Below are 18,224 nucleotides of genomic sequence, written 5' to 3'. Positions count from 1 at the left end.
TCTGTCTGTGTCCAGATTTTCTGCTTCACAGAAGGACACCAGTCATTTTCCAAACAAGTACTGTGCTCTTTGGTGGAACAAGAAGTAAGTGAATTGCTTGCCTTCAAAGAACTTACAGTCTGAGATTTTCCTTGATTTAATGTGACTTTCTCAACAAGGCAGTGCAAAAAGGGATAGGAGGCCATATGTATGATTAAGGGATAGGAGACCATTTGTATGACTCTCTGAGTTTGGTGCTGCAAAACTCAGCCTTGTTTGATCAAGTATGGGTGTGAGGAGCTGAACCAGGGTGTCAGATCCCTGGAGGTGGAATGGGACAAGGACCTTTTCTGTCTTGTTCATTGCTACATCCTCAACACCCAGTACAACTAGCCTCTGGCATGTAACATAAGGAGAATAATAATAGTGGTGATAATAAGAATAAAATCTAACCCACATCTATTGAGCCAAACACTGCCCAAACCTTTGCCTACCTAATTTCTTCTAATCTTCAGAACGGTCTTCTGGGGGGAAGCACCATCACTCCCACTGAGAGACAACTAATGAGAAAACTGGGCCTCAGGGAGATTTAAGTACTTATCCAAGGTCACCCTGTCAATAAGTAGTGGAGTTGAGCTTCAGCTCCGGTTCCATTGACCTGGAAGCTGCAACTCTTAACCGGGAAATACAAACAACAACAACAAAAAAGAAATCCAGTCCCAGTACTCATTGACCATCAGCACAAGACCTGGCGGGTTTATTTCTCATTGTGATCTAATATATGGAAGTTTTATTTATTTATTTATTTATTTATTTTTAAGATTTTATTTATTTATTTGACAGAGAGTTAGCAAGAGCAGGAACACAAGCAGGGGGAGTGGGAGAGGGAGAAGAAGACTCCCCGCCGAGCAGGGAGCCCGATGTGGGGCTCGATCCCAGGACCCTGGGATCATGACCTGAGCCGAAGGCAGATGCTTAACGGCTGAGCCACCCAGGCGCCCTTATTTATTTATTTTTTTTAAGATTTCATTTATTTATTTGTCAGAGAGAGAGAGAGAGAGTGAGAGCACAAGCAGGGGGAGCTGCAGAGGCAGAGGGAGAAGCAGGCTTTCCACTGAGCAGGGCTTGATACCAGGACGCTGGGATCATGACCTGAGCCGAAAGCAGATGCTTAACTTACCGAGCCACCTTTATTAGGCGTCCCTACTAAATGCAAGTTGATTAATAAGTTGTTTATAGGTCAATTTCATGTGAGTTTTATTCACAGTGAGTTATTATATTAACCATATGTTATACAATTTAAATTAATTTTTACCTTTTTATTACTTATGTGAGCTATATATAAATTTAAGTGATAGGGACGCCTGGGTGGCTCAGTCGTTAAGCATCTGCCTTCAGCTCAGGTCATGATCCCGGGGTCCTGGGATCAAGTCCCACATCAGGCTCCTTGCTCAGTGAGGAGCCTGCTTCTCCCTCTCCCTCTGCTGCTCCCCCTGCTTGTGCTCTCTCTCTCTGACAAATAAATAAAAATCTTTAAAAAAAAAAATAATAAATTTAAGTGATAAGGCCCAGAGCCTTATCAACCAAAAGTATGACTATTCTATCAAGCTTCTAGACCTGGAAGTTGAATAATTGGAGGGTAAGAGGGAGGAAGCGTCCTAAAAGCGAGTAGTTCAGCCTCCAAGATGCCTTGCCCAGTGCTTACTCTTAGTGATGCTTAATAAATAGTTGTTAAATAAATGAGTATAAAAAAGAGGAAAATAGTCATCAACAAAATTAAAGCAAATAGGGAAATTTTTTTTATACAATAATACAATAAGAAAGGGCTCAACTTCTTAATATAGCAAGAACTTGGAAAATTGATAAGAAAAACAAGAAATCTTTTTTTAAAGTTTTATTTATTTAAGGAATCTCTACACCCAATGTGGGGCTTGAACTCACAACCCGGAAATCAAGAGTTGCATGTTCTTCCGACTGAGTCACCCAGGCACCCCAACAAGAAATCTTTTTTTTTTTTTTTTTTAGATTTTATTTATTTATTTGACAGAGAGAGACACAGCGAGAGAGGGAACACAAGCAGGGGGAGTGGGAGAGGGAGAAGCAGACTTCCCGCTGAGCAGGGAGCCCGATGCGGGGCTAGATCCCAAGACCCTGGGACCATGACCTGAGCCAAAGGCAGATGCTTAACAACTGAGCCACTCAGGCGCCCCAAGAAATCTTTAATAGAAAAATGACGGTGCCAAATCCATGCCTCTTCTGGAACTTAGCATATGAATTTTAAAAGAGAGCATGGGGACACATTAGGGTAAGTGGACCGCAGGTGTGTGAGAAAGGAGACTTAATCAGAAAATGCAAGAAGCCTAGCAGCAGAGCTGGGTTTGACCTTTTTCAGACAAGCAAGAGGGCAGGAGAGAGACTGCTGTGTGTTCTGACAGGATGATTAGATGTCCCAGGTTGGGAAAAGCAGCCAGAAGAATCAGAGGTATATATATTGATGAGCTTTCTGCTTTGGGAGCAGGAATATGACTTTCCTGAGAAGGGGTTAGAAGGTGAGTCCATCCTTCGGGGAGGAAATCCAGCTCCGGTGGTGGACAGCAGCCTGGGGGGGAGAAGACAACATCCTCCCCGGAGCTAGGACCAGCCCTGCTTGCCCTGATAAGTCAGGGGAGCCCAGCCTCGGGAGTAAGGTTTGTTGAAATCTGGGCTCTGATGAGAGCAGCAACTTCTCATTCTTGTGTGGCACAGGAAAATGTCCTTTCCTTGGTCGATCAGGCAATGCAACTTGGGAGCTTAGCAATGCAAGGTTGGTTACTGGGCTTGGTTCCAGGCCGTTGTCTTGTCTCCAGATTGTGGAATGATTCCAACTTCGTGCCCTTCCCACCAGGGGCCTCATAAATGATGTCTCGTCCTCAGGGGATAATTTCACAATGCATTCCCTCTGTGGGAAGAGGCTGCTCAGGTGTGCTGGCCTCTGGGAACATGGGGGGTACTTCCCTCCTTTCCTGGCTTGGCAGAAGTAAGGGAACAGCAGGTAGCCCATATCCACTATTTACTGGGTGATTCACTAATCCAACCAAAGCACTTGAACTTCCTGTAGTGACGAGCCCTGCACACAGTTTCAGGTACACAAAACAACAACAGTCACATGCCTCTTGACTAAGTAACCTGTACCAGGAGGCTCTGAAAGGCACGCACCCAGGCACTCTGGGGTAGCAGGAGTCACGCTGACAATGAGAACATCAACAGGCTGAGAGCCACTGTTAGTGTGAAGGTTCCTGAGTGTGTCCACCCCTGTCCTGATGCACACACACACACAGACCCCTGGGCTCTGCGTGTCCTGTTACACACCAAGCTCAATCTTCTGGGGGCCCCCCCATTTTGCATGAGTCCCTAAGCTGACGTTTTCTTTTCTGTGAAAGGAGATTCTCTACATCCCTTTCTTTTTCTTTTTCCTTGACTTCTCCCTGTTTTGCAGAGACAGAAGAGGCAGTTGTGAATAAATTCACAACTATGAATTTATTCCAGAAGTCAGAGGACAAGAGGCTGACAGGACGCCATAACAGCACTGAGTTAATCCGCCAAAAGGAACGTTAGAGCATTACACAGCTCAGTCTGTTTTATTTTATTTTATTTTATTTTAAAGATTTTATTTATTTATTTGACAGAAAGAGAGCGAGAGAGGGAACACAAGCAGGGGGAGTGGGAGAAGGAGAAGCAGGCTTCCCGCTGAGCAGGGAGCCTGACATGGAGCTCTATCCCATGACTTGAGCTGAAGGCAGACGCTTAACGACTGAGCCACCCAGGTGCCCAGTCTGTTTGTTTTAATGGAGAGAACCTTGAGGCTGGAGAGAGGAAGAGATTTGCCCATTGCTCTGGGCTGGGCAGTGGCCCAGCCTGGGTTTGATGATGTGGGTGGGACCGGCAGAGAGGGTAAGAGTTTAGTTTACCTAAAGTATTTAGTGAGCTAAGGGGGCTCACTGATCTTTACTGCCTGTGTGTGATAAGAGACTGATTGATCAATAGATAACCACTGAGCATCTGGTTTGTACAAGGCACAGATTAAAAAGATAATATATTTTGGGGGGTACCTGGGTGGCTCAGTCGATTAAGCATCCAACTCTTGATATTGGCTCAGGTCTTGATCTCAGGGTCTTGATCTCAGGGTCATGAGGTCAAGCCCCACATTGGGCTCCACACTGGTCATAGAGACTACTTAAAAAAAAAAAAAAAAAGAGGGGTGCCTGGGTGGCTCAGTCGGTTAGGCATCTGCCTTCAGTTCAGGTCATGATCTCAGGGTCCTGAGATTGAGCCCCACATCGGGCTCCCTGCTCAACCAGGAGTCTGCTTCTCTCTCTCTCTCTGTGATCTCTGTTGTTGTTGCTCTCTTGCAAATAAATAAATAAAAATCTTTTTAAAAAAAGATAATATATTTTTAAATCTTAAAAGAACCCTTCCTCTCAAAGTGGTTACAATGTAACAGTGGAAATAAATGAATAAATAAAATGTTCATAATACTTTTTTTTCATTTGTAATAATTTTTAAGAACAGTACAGGAGGTTCTCGAGACAGAACATGCTTATCAGTTGAGAGGCAAAACATTGAATGCTATGACATCAGGGAGTGATTCTTCAATATACAAAAGAACCGGAGTTGGGGGACTAGGGAGGTTGCCAGGGCCCAATGAGAGAGCTGGGAGCCTAACAGACTGAGTGGATTTAGCTGCCTTTCAGGACCCATCAGGCTTGGGGCGGAGGGTTGGGAGGCTTGGGAGGTTGGAGTTGGGTGAAGGGAAGGACTCAGGACAGCCTGGGCCATCACCGCTATGGGGAAGGGACAGAAGAATTCTGACCAGACTGTCATTCCCAACAGCAGCTTCTGCCCTTCTTGGCTGGGATAAGAAGCAGCAGGGCGGCCCCCTTGCCCTCCACTAGCAGACTCGGAACACAGCCATGCAGTTAGTCGGCTGGCAGCAGAAATGTCTGGGCATCTGTGTCTGGGGGAAAGGTGTCAGCCTGACAGGAAGAGAGAGAATGTACCCATGTGTACACATATATGTAACGTAGGGCATGTGTGTGTGTAGCCACACACAGAAGAGGGGGGAAGTAGGTGTTGCAATTATGAATGAAAATAGCACAGAAGTCAGGAGAACCCCATTGCCTTCCAGGCCCTCCACCTCAACTTCCCTCTCCCTGATATGACAGCAAGACACCCGCCCCCTCTTGGAGCTCCTGCAGCCACTTGCCAAGCAGCAGGAAGCTCACTCTGCTCCGTGCCTGGCTGGGTCACACCTGACCTGCGCTCCCCACTCTCAGTCCACTGTGATCGCCAAGACAAGAGGACAGGAAAAAAGACTTCCTCTGGGTCTTAATATTTAATAATTTTATGATTCCATGAAGGAAAGAGGGAACAAAATGTCCACACGCGGATTTATCCTAATTGTTGGATGGACATAACTTAGTGGACAGCACAGAAAGAGAAAACTTTTTGAAATCTATGTTTTTGTTTTTGTTTTTTGAAGTGGTACTCAGCTTTTATTTTTTTATTTTTTATTTTATTTTATCATGTTATGTTAGTCACCATACATCATTAGTTTTTGGTGTAGTGATCCATGATTCATTGTTTGCGTATAACACCCAGTGCTCCATGCAGTACGTGCCCTCCTTAATACCCATCACCAGGCTAACCCATCCCCCACCCCCCTCCCTGAAATCTATGCTTTGAGTTAGTTTCCCTTTTGATTATTTTTACCTACAGAAATCGAGGACTAGATAGTCCACAGCCTTTGTTAAGATGAGGAAACAAGGTCTCTTCACCCTAAATTTTCCTAGGCTTTTTTTTAAGGTTTTACTTATTTATTTGTCAGAGAGCGAGCAAGAGCACAAGCAGGGGAATGACAGGCAGAGGGAGAAGCAGGCCCCCCGCTGAGCAGGGAGCCCATGCAGGGCTCAATCCCAGGACCCTGAGATCATGACCTGAGCCGAAGGCAGACGCCTAACCAACTGAGCCACCCAGGTGCCCCAGGACACTTTTTTTTTTTTTTAAGATTTTATTTATTTATTTGTCAGAGAGAGAGAGCACAAGCAGGGGGAGCGGCAGGCAGAGGGAGAGGGAGAAGCAGGCTCCCCACTGAGCAAGGAGCCGGACTTGGGACTCAATCCCAGGACCCTGGGATCATGACCTGAGCCTAAGGCAGACGCTTAATGACTGAGCCACCCAGGCGTCCCTCCTAGGCTTTTTCATTCACATGCTTTTTCAAAATTCATTGAATTTTTCTTCTTACCATATATGTTTATAGTGGGAGATTGGACACTACAGGAAACTATAAAACTAATTCATAATCTACCACTCACCCACTTTAAGAACTTCCACAGGCCCTAGACATGCCTTACATGGGCTGGATGCGTCCAGCCCATTAAAACACACCCATATGCCACATTTAAAGTTATTGAGTTGAGTTGAAATTGTCTAGTTGACATAATGTCATATTTTGGGGACCTTTGATTAAGTGCTTATTCATTTTAATTTTGCCTCTTAAAAAATCTTGAAGCAATGTGTTTTCTTTTCCATATCTCACACATGTTTGAGAGTCCTTGAAAAGTCTATAGGCCCCTGGCACTGAGCCTTTGTGACGAATGAATTAAAAGGGCCTGCCCAGTGAAAACTAATGTCAGTGTTAATATTTCAGAGTATATCCTATCAGTCTCTCTATCTATTTGTATCATGGTTAATGTATATGGTGCATATAGTTTTGAATACCATGTTTTCTAACACTGCATTGTTCATCCAGGATTTCCCAAATGCAGCTTGGGGACAGAGATCCATTGTGCCTTTGGTACTCACTCCTGCCCATGCTGCAGCTTCTTACTGAAGGTTCTGGAACCACATGCCTCTGAGGTAGAAACGCTTAGAGACAACTCATTTCCCTCAGCCCTGTGTTTCACAGAAAAGAAAAAACTGAGGCCTGAAAAAGCAACTTGTCCCAGGTCACTAGGTAGGCAGCACCAGAACCACACTCAGAATTGAGGCCCCTGGCCCAGGTAGGGGGTAAAGGAGCCTCTGTTTGCATTGGTGCCCTTTGCCCATCTTTTGGAACTGGCTCTACCTTCCATGGGCACCTTCCTCTGGTGCCCTGCACTGCCCTAGTCTTCCCACTCACCCCCACCCCCACAGCAGCCACTGCTCTTGACCCAATTTCCCCATCCCAACTCCCCTGGCAGTTTCCCCCTTGTTGCATATCCGCTGTGGTCACAATGTTGCACAAGCAATTAATTTACAAAATGTCAGTTTACATTTTTAAAGTTTTTCTCTAATTATAAAAGTAACACATGCCACCTCGCAAGAAAATTTGGGGGAAAAAAAATCTCATAACCGTATCACCCAGAAATAATCATTGTTAAGATGTTGCACAACAATTACAAAGAAATAAAACCAATCATGGAGGAGCTGTTCTTCTTCTTAAAAAAATAATTATTCATTCAATAAGTATTTGTTGAGCACCAATATTACATGCCAGGCAATGTTCTGGGTTTAGGTACGTAGTAATTGACAAAGTAGTCCAAATCTTTGTCCTCAAGGAGCTACCTTCTAGTGAGGGAAGACAGAGGATTAACAAATAAATATAAAAGAGGTTTGGTGATATTGAGTCCTATGAAGAAAACATGAAGCAGAGTAAGGGAGAGGGACAGGATGGGGGTCTGTTTTATATAGGACGATTAGGAAGGCCTCCCTGAGAAATGACATTTGATCAGGGTCCAGAAGGAAGTGAGAGAGTGAGCCATTCATTCATGCATCCATTTATTCCATAAATATTTACTGAACATGTTTCAGACACGGAGGATAGAGTAGAGAATAAAAGAGATAATCCACTCTGGGCCACTGGGCCACCTGCTCTGCTCCACCCAATGACTTGAAGACCGAATTGTTCAAAAGGGAACAGAAAGAGCTTCCCTGAACATTTTAATAAAGACTTAAAGTGTCTAAAATTAATCAATATCGCCCTTCCTCCCCAATAAGACTTGTTCCACTTTTCTCCGCTCACTGTTCCCAACTTAAATGTTTACCTTTTTTGTTTGTTTGTTTGTTTACCTGGTTATTTTTACTTGGCCAAAGTAATCACTATTATTAAAAAGAGTTTTGTTTTTGTTTCATTTTGTTTTGTTTTTGACTTTTAAAACTTTATTTTGAAATGACTTTGGACTCAAAGTGGCAGGGCAGTAGAAACAATTCCCATGTACTTCCCTGGGGTTAGGATCTTGGGTTTTCATGTTGTGATGCTCAAGCCAGCGCGTTTGCACTGACACAGCTCTGTTCACGAACCCACCATCTCCTTCAGGTTCCATCCATGTTCGGGTGCTGTCTCTTCCCACAGAGGACCGCTCCGATCTCCCACACTGCACTCTGTTGCCGTGTGTCCTACTCTGCTCTAGTCTGGAAAGATAGTTTTCAGGACTCATAATTTGTTTTCTCACCATTTCTTCTTGAATCTCAGTATTTTCTTCTGGGTTCAGGTTTCTTTTTACACGCTTGAAAAGTTTCCTTAGTAAGGGTTTATAGTGGTTAATTCTGTTTTTGTTTGTCAGCTGAAGATGACAAATGTTCTCCACATTTGCCTTCCTTTTTAAAGAATCACAGCTTTATTAAGATCTCGTTCACATGCCAAAATTCACCATTTTGGGTGGCTCAGTCGGTTAAGCGTCTGCCTTCGGCTCAGGTCATGATCCCAGAGTCCTGGGATGGAGCCCCGCATCGGGCTTCCTGGTCTGTGGGGAGCCTGCTTCTCCCTCTGCCTGCTGCTCTCCCTGCCTGTGCTCTCTCTGTCTGATAAATAAATAAATAAAAATCTTTAAAAAAAAATAAAGTGTACAGTTCAGTGGTGTAGAGTATATTTACAGAGTTGTGCAACCAGCACCACTGTCTAATTTTAGAACATTTTCATCATCCCAGGAAGAAACCCTGTACCCATTAGCTGTCACCCCTCATTCTCCTCTCCCTCCAGCCCCTAGCAACCACTAACCTACTTTCTGTCTCTATAGACTTGCCTATTCTGAACATGTCACTGAAATGGAGTCATACAATATGTGTCCTTTTGTGTCTGGCTTCTTTCACTTAACATAATGTGTTCAAGGTTCACCCATATTACAGCATGTATTAGTACTTAAATTTTATGGTTGAATAATATTCCATTGTACCACATTTTGCTTACCTCTTCATCAGTTGATGTACATTTGGGTTGTTTCCGCTTTTTTGGCTATTATATACAGTACTGCTGTGAATATTTGTAATAAGTTTTTTGTGTGAACATATGTCTTCAGTTCTCTTGGGTATATACTTCAGAGTAGAATTGTTGGATAATATGGTAACTCTGTTTAACTTTTTGAGGAACTGTCAAACTGTTTTCCACAACAGCTCACCATTTTACATTCCCAACAGCAATGTGTAAGGGTTCCACATCCTCACCAACACTTACTTTATTTTCTTTTAAATTAAATTCTCTCTCTATAGATATCCGTCCTAGTGGGTAGGAGGTGGTATCTAATTTTTTAAAATTTTTATTTATTTATTTGAGAGAGAGAGAGAGAGAGAGGGAGAGAGGGAGAATCTCAAGCAGACTCCCCGCTGAGCGTGGAGCTGGATGTGGGGCTCAATCCCAAAGACCTGAGATCATGACCTGAGCCAAATCAAGAGTAGGGACACTTAACCAATTGAGTCACCCAGGTGCCCCGTTGGTATCTCATTTTGCACATCCTATCTTGGGAGTCTGTTTTTAACACAAACTGTAGCATATTATACACACACTATACACTTGGCTTTCCCACTTAATATATTATGGAGATCATGTCAGTATGTACAAAACTGCTTATTCTTTTGGCGGGCGTTATGGCAACCCACTGCAGGAATGTGCAATCCTGGTAGTGGTCATTTACTTAACCAGTTCCTACTGATAGGCTGCTCTGTTTCTTCCCAATCTTTTGTATTACAAACAGTGCTTCTATCTACTCTGTTCTCCACATGCAGGAAGTTGTCTGTAATGATCATTTCTCGAAGTGAAATTCTAGGTTAAAGGGCATATACATTCTTTTGTTTTTGTTTTTGTTTTAAGATTTATTTATTTATTTGATAAAAAGAGAGAGACAGGGAGAGCACAGAGGGAGAGTGAGAGGAAGCAGCAGACTCCCCGCTGAGCAGAGAGCCTGATGCGGGGCTCCATCCCAGGACCCTGGGATCATGACCTGAGCCGAAGGCAGACGCTTAACCGACTGAGCCACCCAGGTGCCCCCATTCTTTTGTTTTTATAGCTATAACTGAACTGATTCCATAGAGAGTGTACCAATTTATACTCACCAGCATTGCAAAGACATGTCCTTTAAATGGACCCAGAATCATAAGATCAACTTTGTGAGGATATTGTCTTAGTGTGGTACTCCCGTGTGGGCTGACTATAGAAGCACTTTTTTTGAGGGGCTTGGGATAAGGATATGGTTCACAAAGAGCTCTCCTTGATTAGCAGTTCCCCAGGAGGAGGTAGACCCTGAAGAGGATTTGTCTTGGGGTCCTATCTACCCTTCTTTGGTGGAACAATGGGGATTCACTGAAGATGCTGGGTAAGATAATCATTTGTTCAAATAGTTCTCCAATCAATAAATATTTATTGAAAGCCTACTATGTGGTGCTAGGTGCTAGAATGAAATGAAGACAAAATCAGACTAGACACTCCTTTCACTGATGTTTTCAGGCTTTTGAGGGGGAAGCGGACATTAATATAACTAAGCGTAAGGTAACTAATAGTGAGGGAAATGTATATCACGTATATCATGTCATTGCAGCCTGTAGCAGGGTCTGAGGGTCAGCAAACGGTTCCCAGAGGAAACATGTTTTTGTTTTGTATTGGTATTTTTTTTTAAGATTTTATTTATTTCAGAGAGAGAGGGAGAGTATGTGTGTGAGAGAGAGAGCACACCTGAGCCATTCAGGCAGCCCAAAGAAACATGCTTGAATTGAGATATGAAGGATGAGTAAAAGACTAGCTGAAGGGAAAAAGCATGGTTAACAAATAAAGTAGGGAAGTACTAATACCTACTACACGTGGCTGCTAAGGGAATTCAGTTAAACAATATTATGTAAGGCATTTAGCAAAATGCTTGGCATGTGTCAGTTACTTGGTGAATGCTGACTTTGCTTCCAGTTTCCCATTCACTCATGGTGAATGCTAAAATTCCAGATCCCCAAACAGATCATTGTCACCCTAGCTATGCTCTTACTTCGTTTTCTCTCTCTTTCTCTACTTCTGGGCTCCCAAGCACTGCAGTCCATTCACAGTAGTCTACCTTAGGAGCTAATTAGATTAGTAACCACCATTTATTTTGCCCTTAGTCTATACTAAGTACTTTGCATTCATTATTTAATCTTCATCACAGTCTTAGTAGGTTAGAACTATTGTTACTCCCATTTTAAAAGGAAGAACTGAGGCAAGCAGAGCCCAAGGACAACAGCAAGCAAATCGCAGAGCAGGACTCACGCTCAAGTCTGACTAATTTCTAACCACTACTCCTACAGTGCCTTGGGTTCGTAGTTATCTTTTGCAGGTCTTATTTATCCAACTAGATGACAACCTGATTTAGGATAAGAATTTGCCCCTGGGGTGGGTGGGGGCTGGCCGGTTCAGTTGGTAGAGCATGTGACTCTTTAGAGCCCCACACTGGGCTTAGAGATTACTTCAAAAAAAAAAAAAAAATCTGCCTCTAAACGGTTTAGTAAGACAATAGCCATTCCTTGTCAAGCAGCTCCTATTTATTTACTTGTATATTATTTTCCCCGTTTTACAGATTAGGAAACTAAAGCTCAAATAGATTAATTAACTTGGCCAAGGAGGTGGAAATGGGACAAGAATCCTGATTTAGATATGCCCAGTACCTACCCAAAGATGACAGCCAATAATCTTTGTACCTGATGGATGGGAAGTATAGGGCTATATTCACCCAAACCCTGGTTAATTTCAGCTGGCATGACATTTAGGCAATGACAGTGACTATGGGAGAGAGGGAATTGTTGGTGAGGTGCCCATCTCTTCCTTCTGGCTGTGTGAACATAATTTAGAGCTCAGAATAAACGGAGTCCCAAGGGTTATTGCGGAATTCCTGACACGCCAAACATAGGCTACTATGAACAAAGCCCCATTTTGGGAGTTTTGTAGTCAATGACACAGATAATGTTAACAATCGTGGAATGTTTTCTATGTGCCAGGCACCATTCTTTGTGCTTTACAAGAATAAATTCATTTAATTTCTAGTTAAGGGTTGTTAGTATTCCATATAACATCTGAGGAAACTGAAGTACAGGAAGGTTAAAGGATTTGCCTAAAGCCCCTAACTAGCAAGTAGTGACCTTTGGGACATCTGGCAGACTCAGAGCTCTAGCATCTCCTGACAACAGTGCAAGAGTCAATGAGTCCAGCACAAAAACAGACAAAACGCTAATATAAGGAAAGACCAAAAATTCCTGCGGGGTAAGTAGGCAAGTTAGTTTTTAAGTGCCTGCCTGCCGGCACGTCTCCATCCCCAATTTCTCCTTTCCCCACCCACTCCTACTGGAAAAGTAGACCGCGAGCCTGGAAAGTAGGGGAAAGGTCGCCGTTGTGATTTGGCCCCTCCCATCCTGCTCGTTGCGTCCTTTTTCCGCAAAATCGCAGAGCCTGTGCAAGCTCCCCGGTTCTTGCCCATCCAGCCCCGGTACTTGACCGTGACACATGGAACCGCCAGCCCTACAGCTCTGTGGACCTGTCTAGAGTCAGCGGCCCCGGCGCTTTGGTCCACTGCCCTCCTCCTCCCCAGGAGGAAAGCATGAAACCGCTGACAGCCTTCCGGCGTGGAGGTTCCTTCCCAGCGTCTCCCCAGGACTCTATTTTCTGAGATCCGCCATTGGCTGCTTTCACAGCAGACCGTCTACATTTCTCCGGTTTCACGGGGAGGGTTTGCGTAGTAAGGCTTCCCAGCTCCCAGATCTGGGTATGAAGCTGGCTGCTCACCTCCTAGCTCTTTGGTTCGATCTGAAAGTACCTAAAAATCATCTAGTGGCCCCATTTTAGGTGAGAAAACAGGCCCAGTGAGTACAAAGTGAGTTGTCCGTGTGCAGTCGGGCACAGACGCCACGGCCAGCTGGGTATTTCACCTTTTCTGACACATGACAAACTTTCGTAGAAAGCAGAACTTAGTACGATGTAACAGGTTCTCGCCATTCCGGTGATACCAAGGGCAAATTAAACCTCAGGACTTCGAATGGGAGGGTGGGGGGCGGTGCCTGGAATCTTGGTACTTCTAGAAAGTGAAAGTCAGCTCTTCAGTCGGGGGAATTTAAATACTGGGGGTGGGGATCTGATGCCTTCTGGCAATCTGTGCTTTGTTGGAAGGTCTGGTGATGAAGCCCTTCTCTGCGGTCCCGCCTTCCTCTGACCTGAGGGCTTTTGGATTTGGACACTTCAGGTGTGTCTCCAATCCACTTGGTATGGGGGTAAATGTGCTGATTCCCTCCAGTTTCCTGCAGCAGAAAAAGGCAGTCTACGTTAACACATACGCTAGTCCTACTGCCGACCTCAGTGACTCAGACCCCAAGGTGTGTACTTTCTGGAAACAGGTCAGACTGCCAGCGCAGCGCAGCGCAGCGCAGGGGCCCAGACCTCGGACCACTCCCGCCTGGGGGCGGGGCCGCGGGCGTGCGTCCGGCCCGGTGCGTGCGGCCCGAGTGCGCGTGCGCGGCTCCGGGGCGGGGCCGCGGCTATAAGTGGGCGGCGTGGGCAACGTCGTTCTGCTCCTCTTTCCCGAGGGTTACGCCGTTATACTCAGAGAATCGTCTGGGCTGCGGTTTAACACTAATCGGGAGCTGACTCTTCGGACTCCTGCACTACCCTCTGTTACAGCGAGCGGACCGCTCTTGGCCCTTCCTCCTGGAGGTGAGCGGCCCTGTGGGCTTCCCCGCCTTTCCGCGCCCATTCCCCAGGCTGCGTTGCCCCGCGGGCCGCCTCGGGTTCCCGAGCTCGGGCCGCGCCTCCCGGACTCCTGCTCCTCGCTCGGTCTCCACCTGGGTCCGGAGTCAGCCGCTCCAGCTCTGTTTTCAGGGATGACCCTGTGTTCCATGTGGCTCTCCCCATGCTCTCAAGTGCTGGGTTGGGCGTCCCAGTCTTGCCCCCCCAGAACACCCTTTCTGTCACAGCACTTGGCGTGTTGTGTGTGTGCCAACTGCCTAATTTCTTGCCTAGATCGAAAGCCCCATGAGGGCAGGGTTCATGTCCACCGGACCCCGTATGGCCCTAGTACCTTCCTGGGTGCATAACACATCGTAGGTATTCCGGGTGTATTTGTTAAATAAGTGAACTTGATAGATTTGACTGTCTTGGAATTATTTTGGCTTTATCAAAAAGTTTACGATTAACTGGAACCTGACAGATGTAAGGAGAACCTCTAGGCAGGTTGCTTTCTTAGAGGCATGTGCCGGGCGTCTGGGTGGCTCAGTTGGTTGAGCGACTGCCTTCGGCTCAGGTCATGATCCTGGAGTCCCTGGATCGAGTCCCGCATCGGGCTCCCTGCTCAGCGGGGAGTCTGCTTCTCCCTCTGACCCTCCCCCCTCTCATGCTCTCTCTATCTCATTCTCTCTCTCAAATAAATAAATAAAATCTTCAAAAAAAAAAAAGTTATTAGGGGCATGTGCCTACCTTCCCCCTCAAAAACAGAAAGGCTCCATTCAGGAAGGGTTTTGGTCCCTGGACTGTGGCACGGGGATTGTGCATTGCTTTACTTTAGAAGAAGTAAAAGTTTTAAGGAGTGCTCTTGAATTAGTCCAAGAAGCAAGACTAGCTCTGCAGCCATAGTTTACAGTGTAAATATGCTCTACTGGTCTCTGTCTCCCTGACTGGCTGAGCCTCACCCTTAGTTCCATGGGAAGACAGAAGTCAGGACTGGATGCATGCGTATCCCAAAAGGCTGTAGATTAATCTCACCTCTCTTTCCTCAGTATCCAGAGGCCTTCGAGAAGTGAAGACAGCTCTACTGCTCTACAGAGGAGTGGGGTCATTTCAGCCATGAAGCCTGTGTTGAACCTCTATCTCTTAGGTGTGGTGCTGACCCTGCTCTCCATCTTCGTTAGACTAATGGAGTCCCTGGGAGGCATACTGGAGAGCCCATTGCCTGGGAGCTCCTGGACCACCAGAGGTCAACCAGCCAGCACAGAGCCCCCGAGGGCGTTCCAGACAATCCATCCAGAGGGGTGTGATAAGACCTCTCTCCACCAGCTGTAATCTTGGAACACTGGCCTAAACACATCCAGGCAGTTGTCTAGTTGCTGGGCAGGAAAGCTCAGAACATCAGTGTTACCAGAACTGTTAACAGGCTCTTGAAGGGCCTCTCCATCTGGATGTTCCTTGCCCTGGAAAAAGGGCCTAATATACAGGTGTAAGTGGATTGCCTTTGACTGCGATGGAATGATGTCACTGCTCTCCCCAGGGTCTGCTGTACGCTCTGGTGTCCTTGGCAACATGGCTCTGATGCCTCTTAGATAGGGACTTGCGCTTCATATTCAGCAGTTGGGAGATGGTGTCGTTTTCATCTCTGCGTCGTCAACATCTGCCAAGAGTTCCTTGGGGCTTGGGTGTCTTGTGGTCAGTTTATGTGGAGGTCAGCTTCTCTCCCATGAGAGCTTGTGTGTGTGTGGACAGTAGTTGAAGTGTGGTGTATGGGTTGGCTGTAGGGAGGGGGATGATGAAATAGTCAAGTGTCCACCTCTCATTGTTTCACATGTAAAGTACTTTCGCCAACACAGCATGTATGCATGTATATTGATCGGAAGGGGGCAGTGGGATGACAAAGCCCGCTCAAGAATGCCATTATGGCCACCATGTGGCTTAAATGAAATTTTCTAATGAAATAAAAATTGAATATATATTTCTAGTATGTGTCATATTGACCTCTGCCCTTGAAATTAGTGATAGGGAAGGGTCTTAATCCTAGATTTGGGGATTGACATCTTAAAAACTCAGGAGCAGAAAAGTACTTAAAACACTTCGTTTAAAACATCATGTAGGGGCACCCGGGTGGCTTAGTCTTAAACTGACTGAATCTTGATCTCAAGGTCGTGAATTCAAGGCCCTCATTGGGCTCCACACTGGGCATAGAACCTACTTAAAAAAATAAAATAAAAAATATAATGTAAATAAATCTGAATTTGGAGGCAAGGGCAGTTGGGTCTGCCCTGAATCCACCAGTTTTCTGAGCCTGGGCCAAGAATATTCTAGTCCTCTCTCGACTCTCCATTTCAAAAGAAAAATGATTTTCTTCTAGCACCCCCACCTTCAGTCTCCGGGGGAAAGAGGACTATCAGTCCAGTAGGCTTTTTTCCCTCTGTACTGCTGTTATCCATCAGAATGAGTGCTCAGTTTTGATTGTTCTCCAGGTCAGCTGGTAAAATGTCCCACTGGACAGTTGTCTCTGCTCACTCCCAGATCTTTGTAGCTTGGCTTTTACACAGAAATGCAGGGTTTGGGCTTTTTTTTTTTTTCCTTGCCCATATCCACTACTCCTCCATCCCCTACTCCATGTTCAAGTGCATTCACTCCTCTGCCCATGGTGATGTATCAGTTCACACACTCTTGATGTGTGTCATTTTATGTATGGGGAATTGGGTTTACTTTTGGCCAATGGGTAAATTGGTACAATGGCCAAAGGGTACAAATGGTATGGTGCCTCTACTAAGCCATTTTGGCTTCCTGAGTTCTTGAGCCTAAGTGCCAACTACTCTAGAAGCCGGTGGTTTGGGCATCACTTCTATTAATTGCACTATGGTCGTCACTAGTGCTGTTTAGCAAGTATTTCCAGCTTCCCACCTTCTGGGCATGTGCAGTCCGGCTCCCTGATCTCTGTGGATGGCGGGGGTAATGTGGCTCATCTCAGCACAGTACAATGAAAAGTACAGTTGGCTTTTTATCTCGGATTTCAGGCACTTCGGCCAGTAGCTATCCTAGAACATACTACTTAAATTTGATATGTTTTCTCATTCTCACACTTCACCTCGTTTGGGGTGTTAACTTGAAGTGGAAGAGCTGCACCTTAAGGCTCTTTCCCCAGATGGTTTAATTGAAATGGTTTACAGGGTGCCAGAACCTTTGTGAGGTCTTCACTCTAAGACAATTTAATCTACTTGGAGATTTTAACAACAGATGTAATGGCCACTGTTTTCCTCTTTCCTATGAATAGGGTGACCTGCTGTCCCCGTTTGCCTGGCAAAGGGATTTTCTGGGGTGCAGTACTTTTCAGTGCTAAAACTGGGACAGGTCTGGGTGAACCAAGACAGGCCAGCAGTCATCCTACCTACAAAGCTGAGTTCAGAACGGCATTTGTCATTGCAAACATTTCTCAGTTTTATCTGTTAACCAGTTAGGGATGAGAAGTAGTTGCCTTTGTGAACCCTGCAAACCCACTGATTTCTCTTTACAGCCCTTGTGCCTGCTTGCGAGCTGGTCAGTTCAGTTCTTGTCTGAGCTAATCTTGGACTTCGTCAATGGCAACCAACAGTATCCAATTCAGGCTGCTAAAATTCTTTCCTCTGACTTTCTCTTAACTTCTTAGATAGATAGATCAAGTATGTCTTCCAAGTTACTGCAGGCAACAGTTTTACCAAATACTTTGCTACTTATGACGAGTTGCCCTCTTCCCATCTTTCAGTAAGATCGCTTTGCTGCCTGCCCTCCAAGTAAGTTAATGTCACACATTCTGAAGTTTTTTGTTGTTTTAAATACATATGCATCACCCACCTCTACAGTCCTATCTCCTTATCAGTCAAGGACACATTAGATTAGGTTCCCTGCAGCAACAACTCTGAATTCTCAGTAGCTTAGAACAGAACAGTTGCCTAAGGCTGTGCTCCCAGGAAGCAAAATTAAGGCCGAATCAGGGAATATTCCCTTCCCGCAGGGTAAGGGGCCTTCTTCCCATCTGCTCAGTGGCACATGGTGATTCCTAGGCTACTGTTTCTTGTTCCTCCCCTTTCCCCTTAGTGCATTCGTCTTGTCCTTGTTCCACCAATATTTATTAGATGGGTGGGGGCTTGTCTTTTTAGTTTAGAGTTCTCCACCTCAAGCCACTTCGGAAAGTGGTGTAGAGACTATTATGCATCACTCGGAGATTCTTGAATTTGAACTTGATGTTGTAGCTGAAGGGAATTACTGAGTTGTCTTCTTCAGAGAGGTATGGTGAATGCAGAGGGGT

The 18,224-nt window shown here is 45.3% G+C and overlaps 1 protein-coding gene across 1 annotated transcript; it reads left to right on the top strand.

Annotated features, from left to right (window-relative positions):
* The first annotated feature begins 13,738 nt into the window (after window positions 1-13,738).
* On the top strand, window positions 13,739-16,007 carry HILPDA (hypoxia inducible lipid droplet associated). Its single transcript, XM_032401173.1, is given in 3 exon segments — window positions 13,739-13,921; window positions 14,980-15,197; window positions 15,200-16,007. Coding segments are annotated over 2 exon segments (189 nt in total). The 5' UTR covers window positions 13,739-13,921; window positions 14,980-15,046; the 3' UTR covers window positions 15,238-16,007.
* Window positions 16,008-18,224: the final 2,217 nt, after the last annotated feature.

Source organism: Phoca vitulina, unplaced genomic scaffold (genome assembly GCF_004348235.1).
Source record: "Phoca vitulina isolate PV1807 unplaced genomic scaffold, GSC_HSeal_1.0 scaffold4, whole genome shotgun sequence".
Lineage (NCBI taxonomy): Eukaryota > Metazoa > Chordata > Mammalia > Carnivora > Phocidae > Phoca > Phoca vitulina.
The sequence above is the reverse complement of the archived record's forward strand: the minus strand, read 5'-3'. Positions and strand labels throughout refer to the sequence as shown.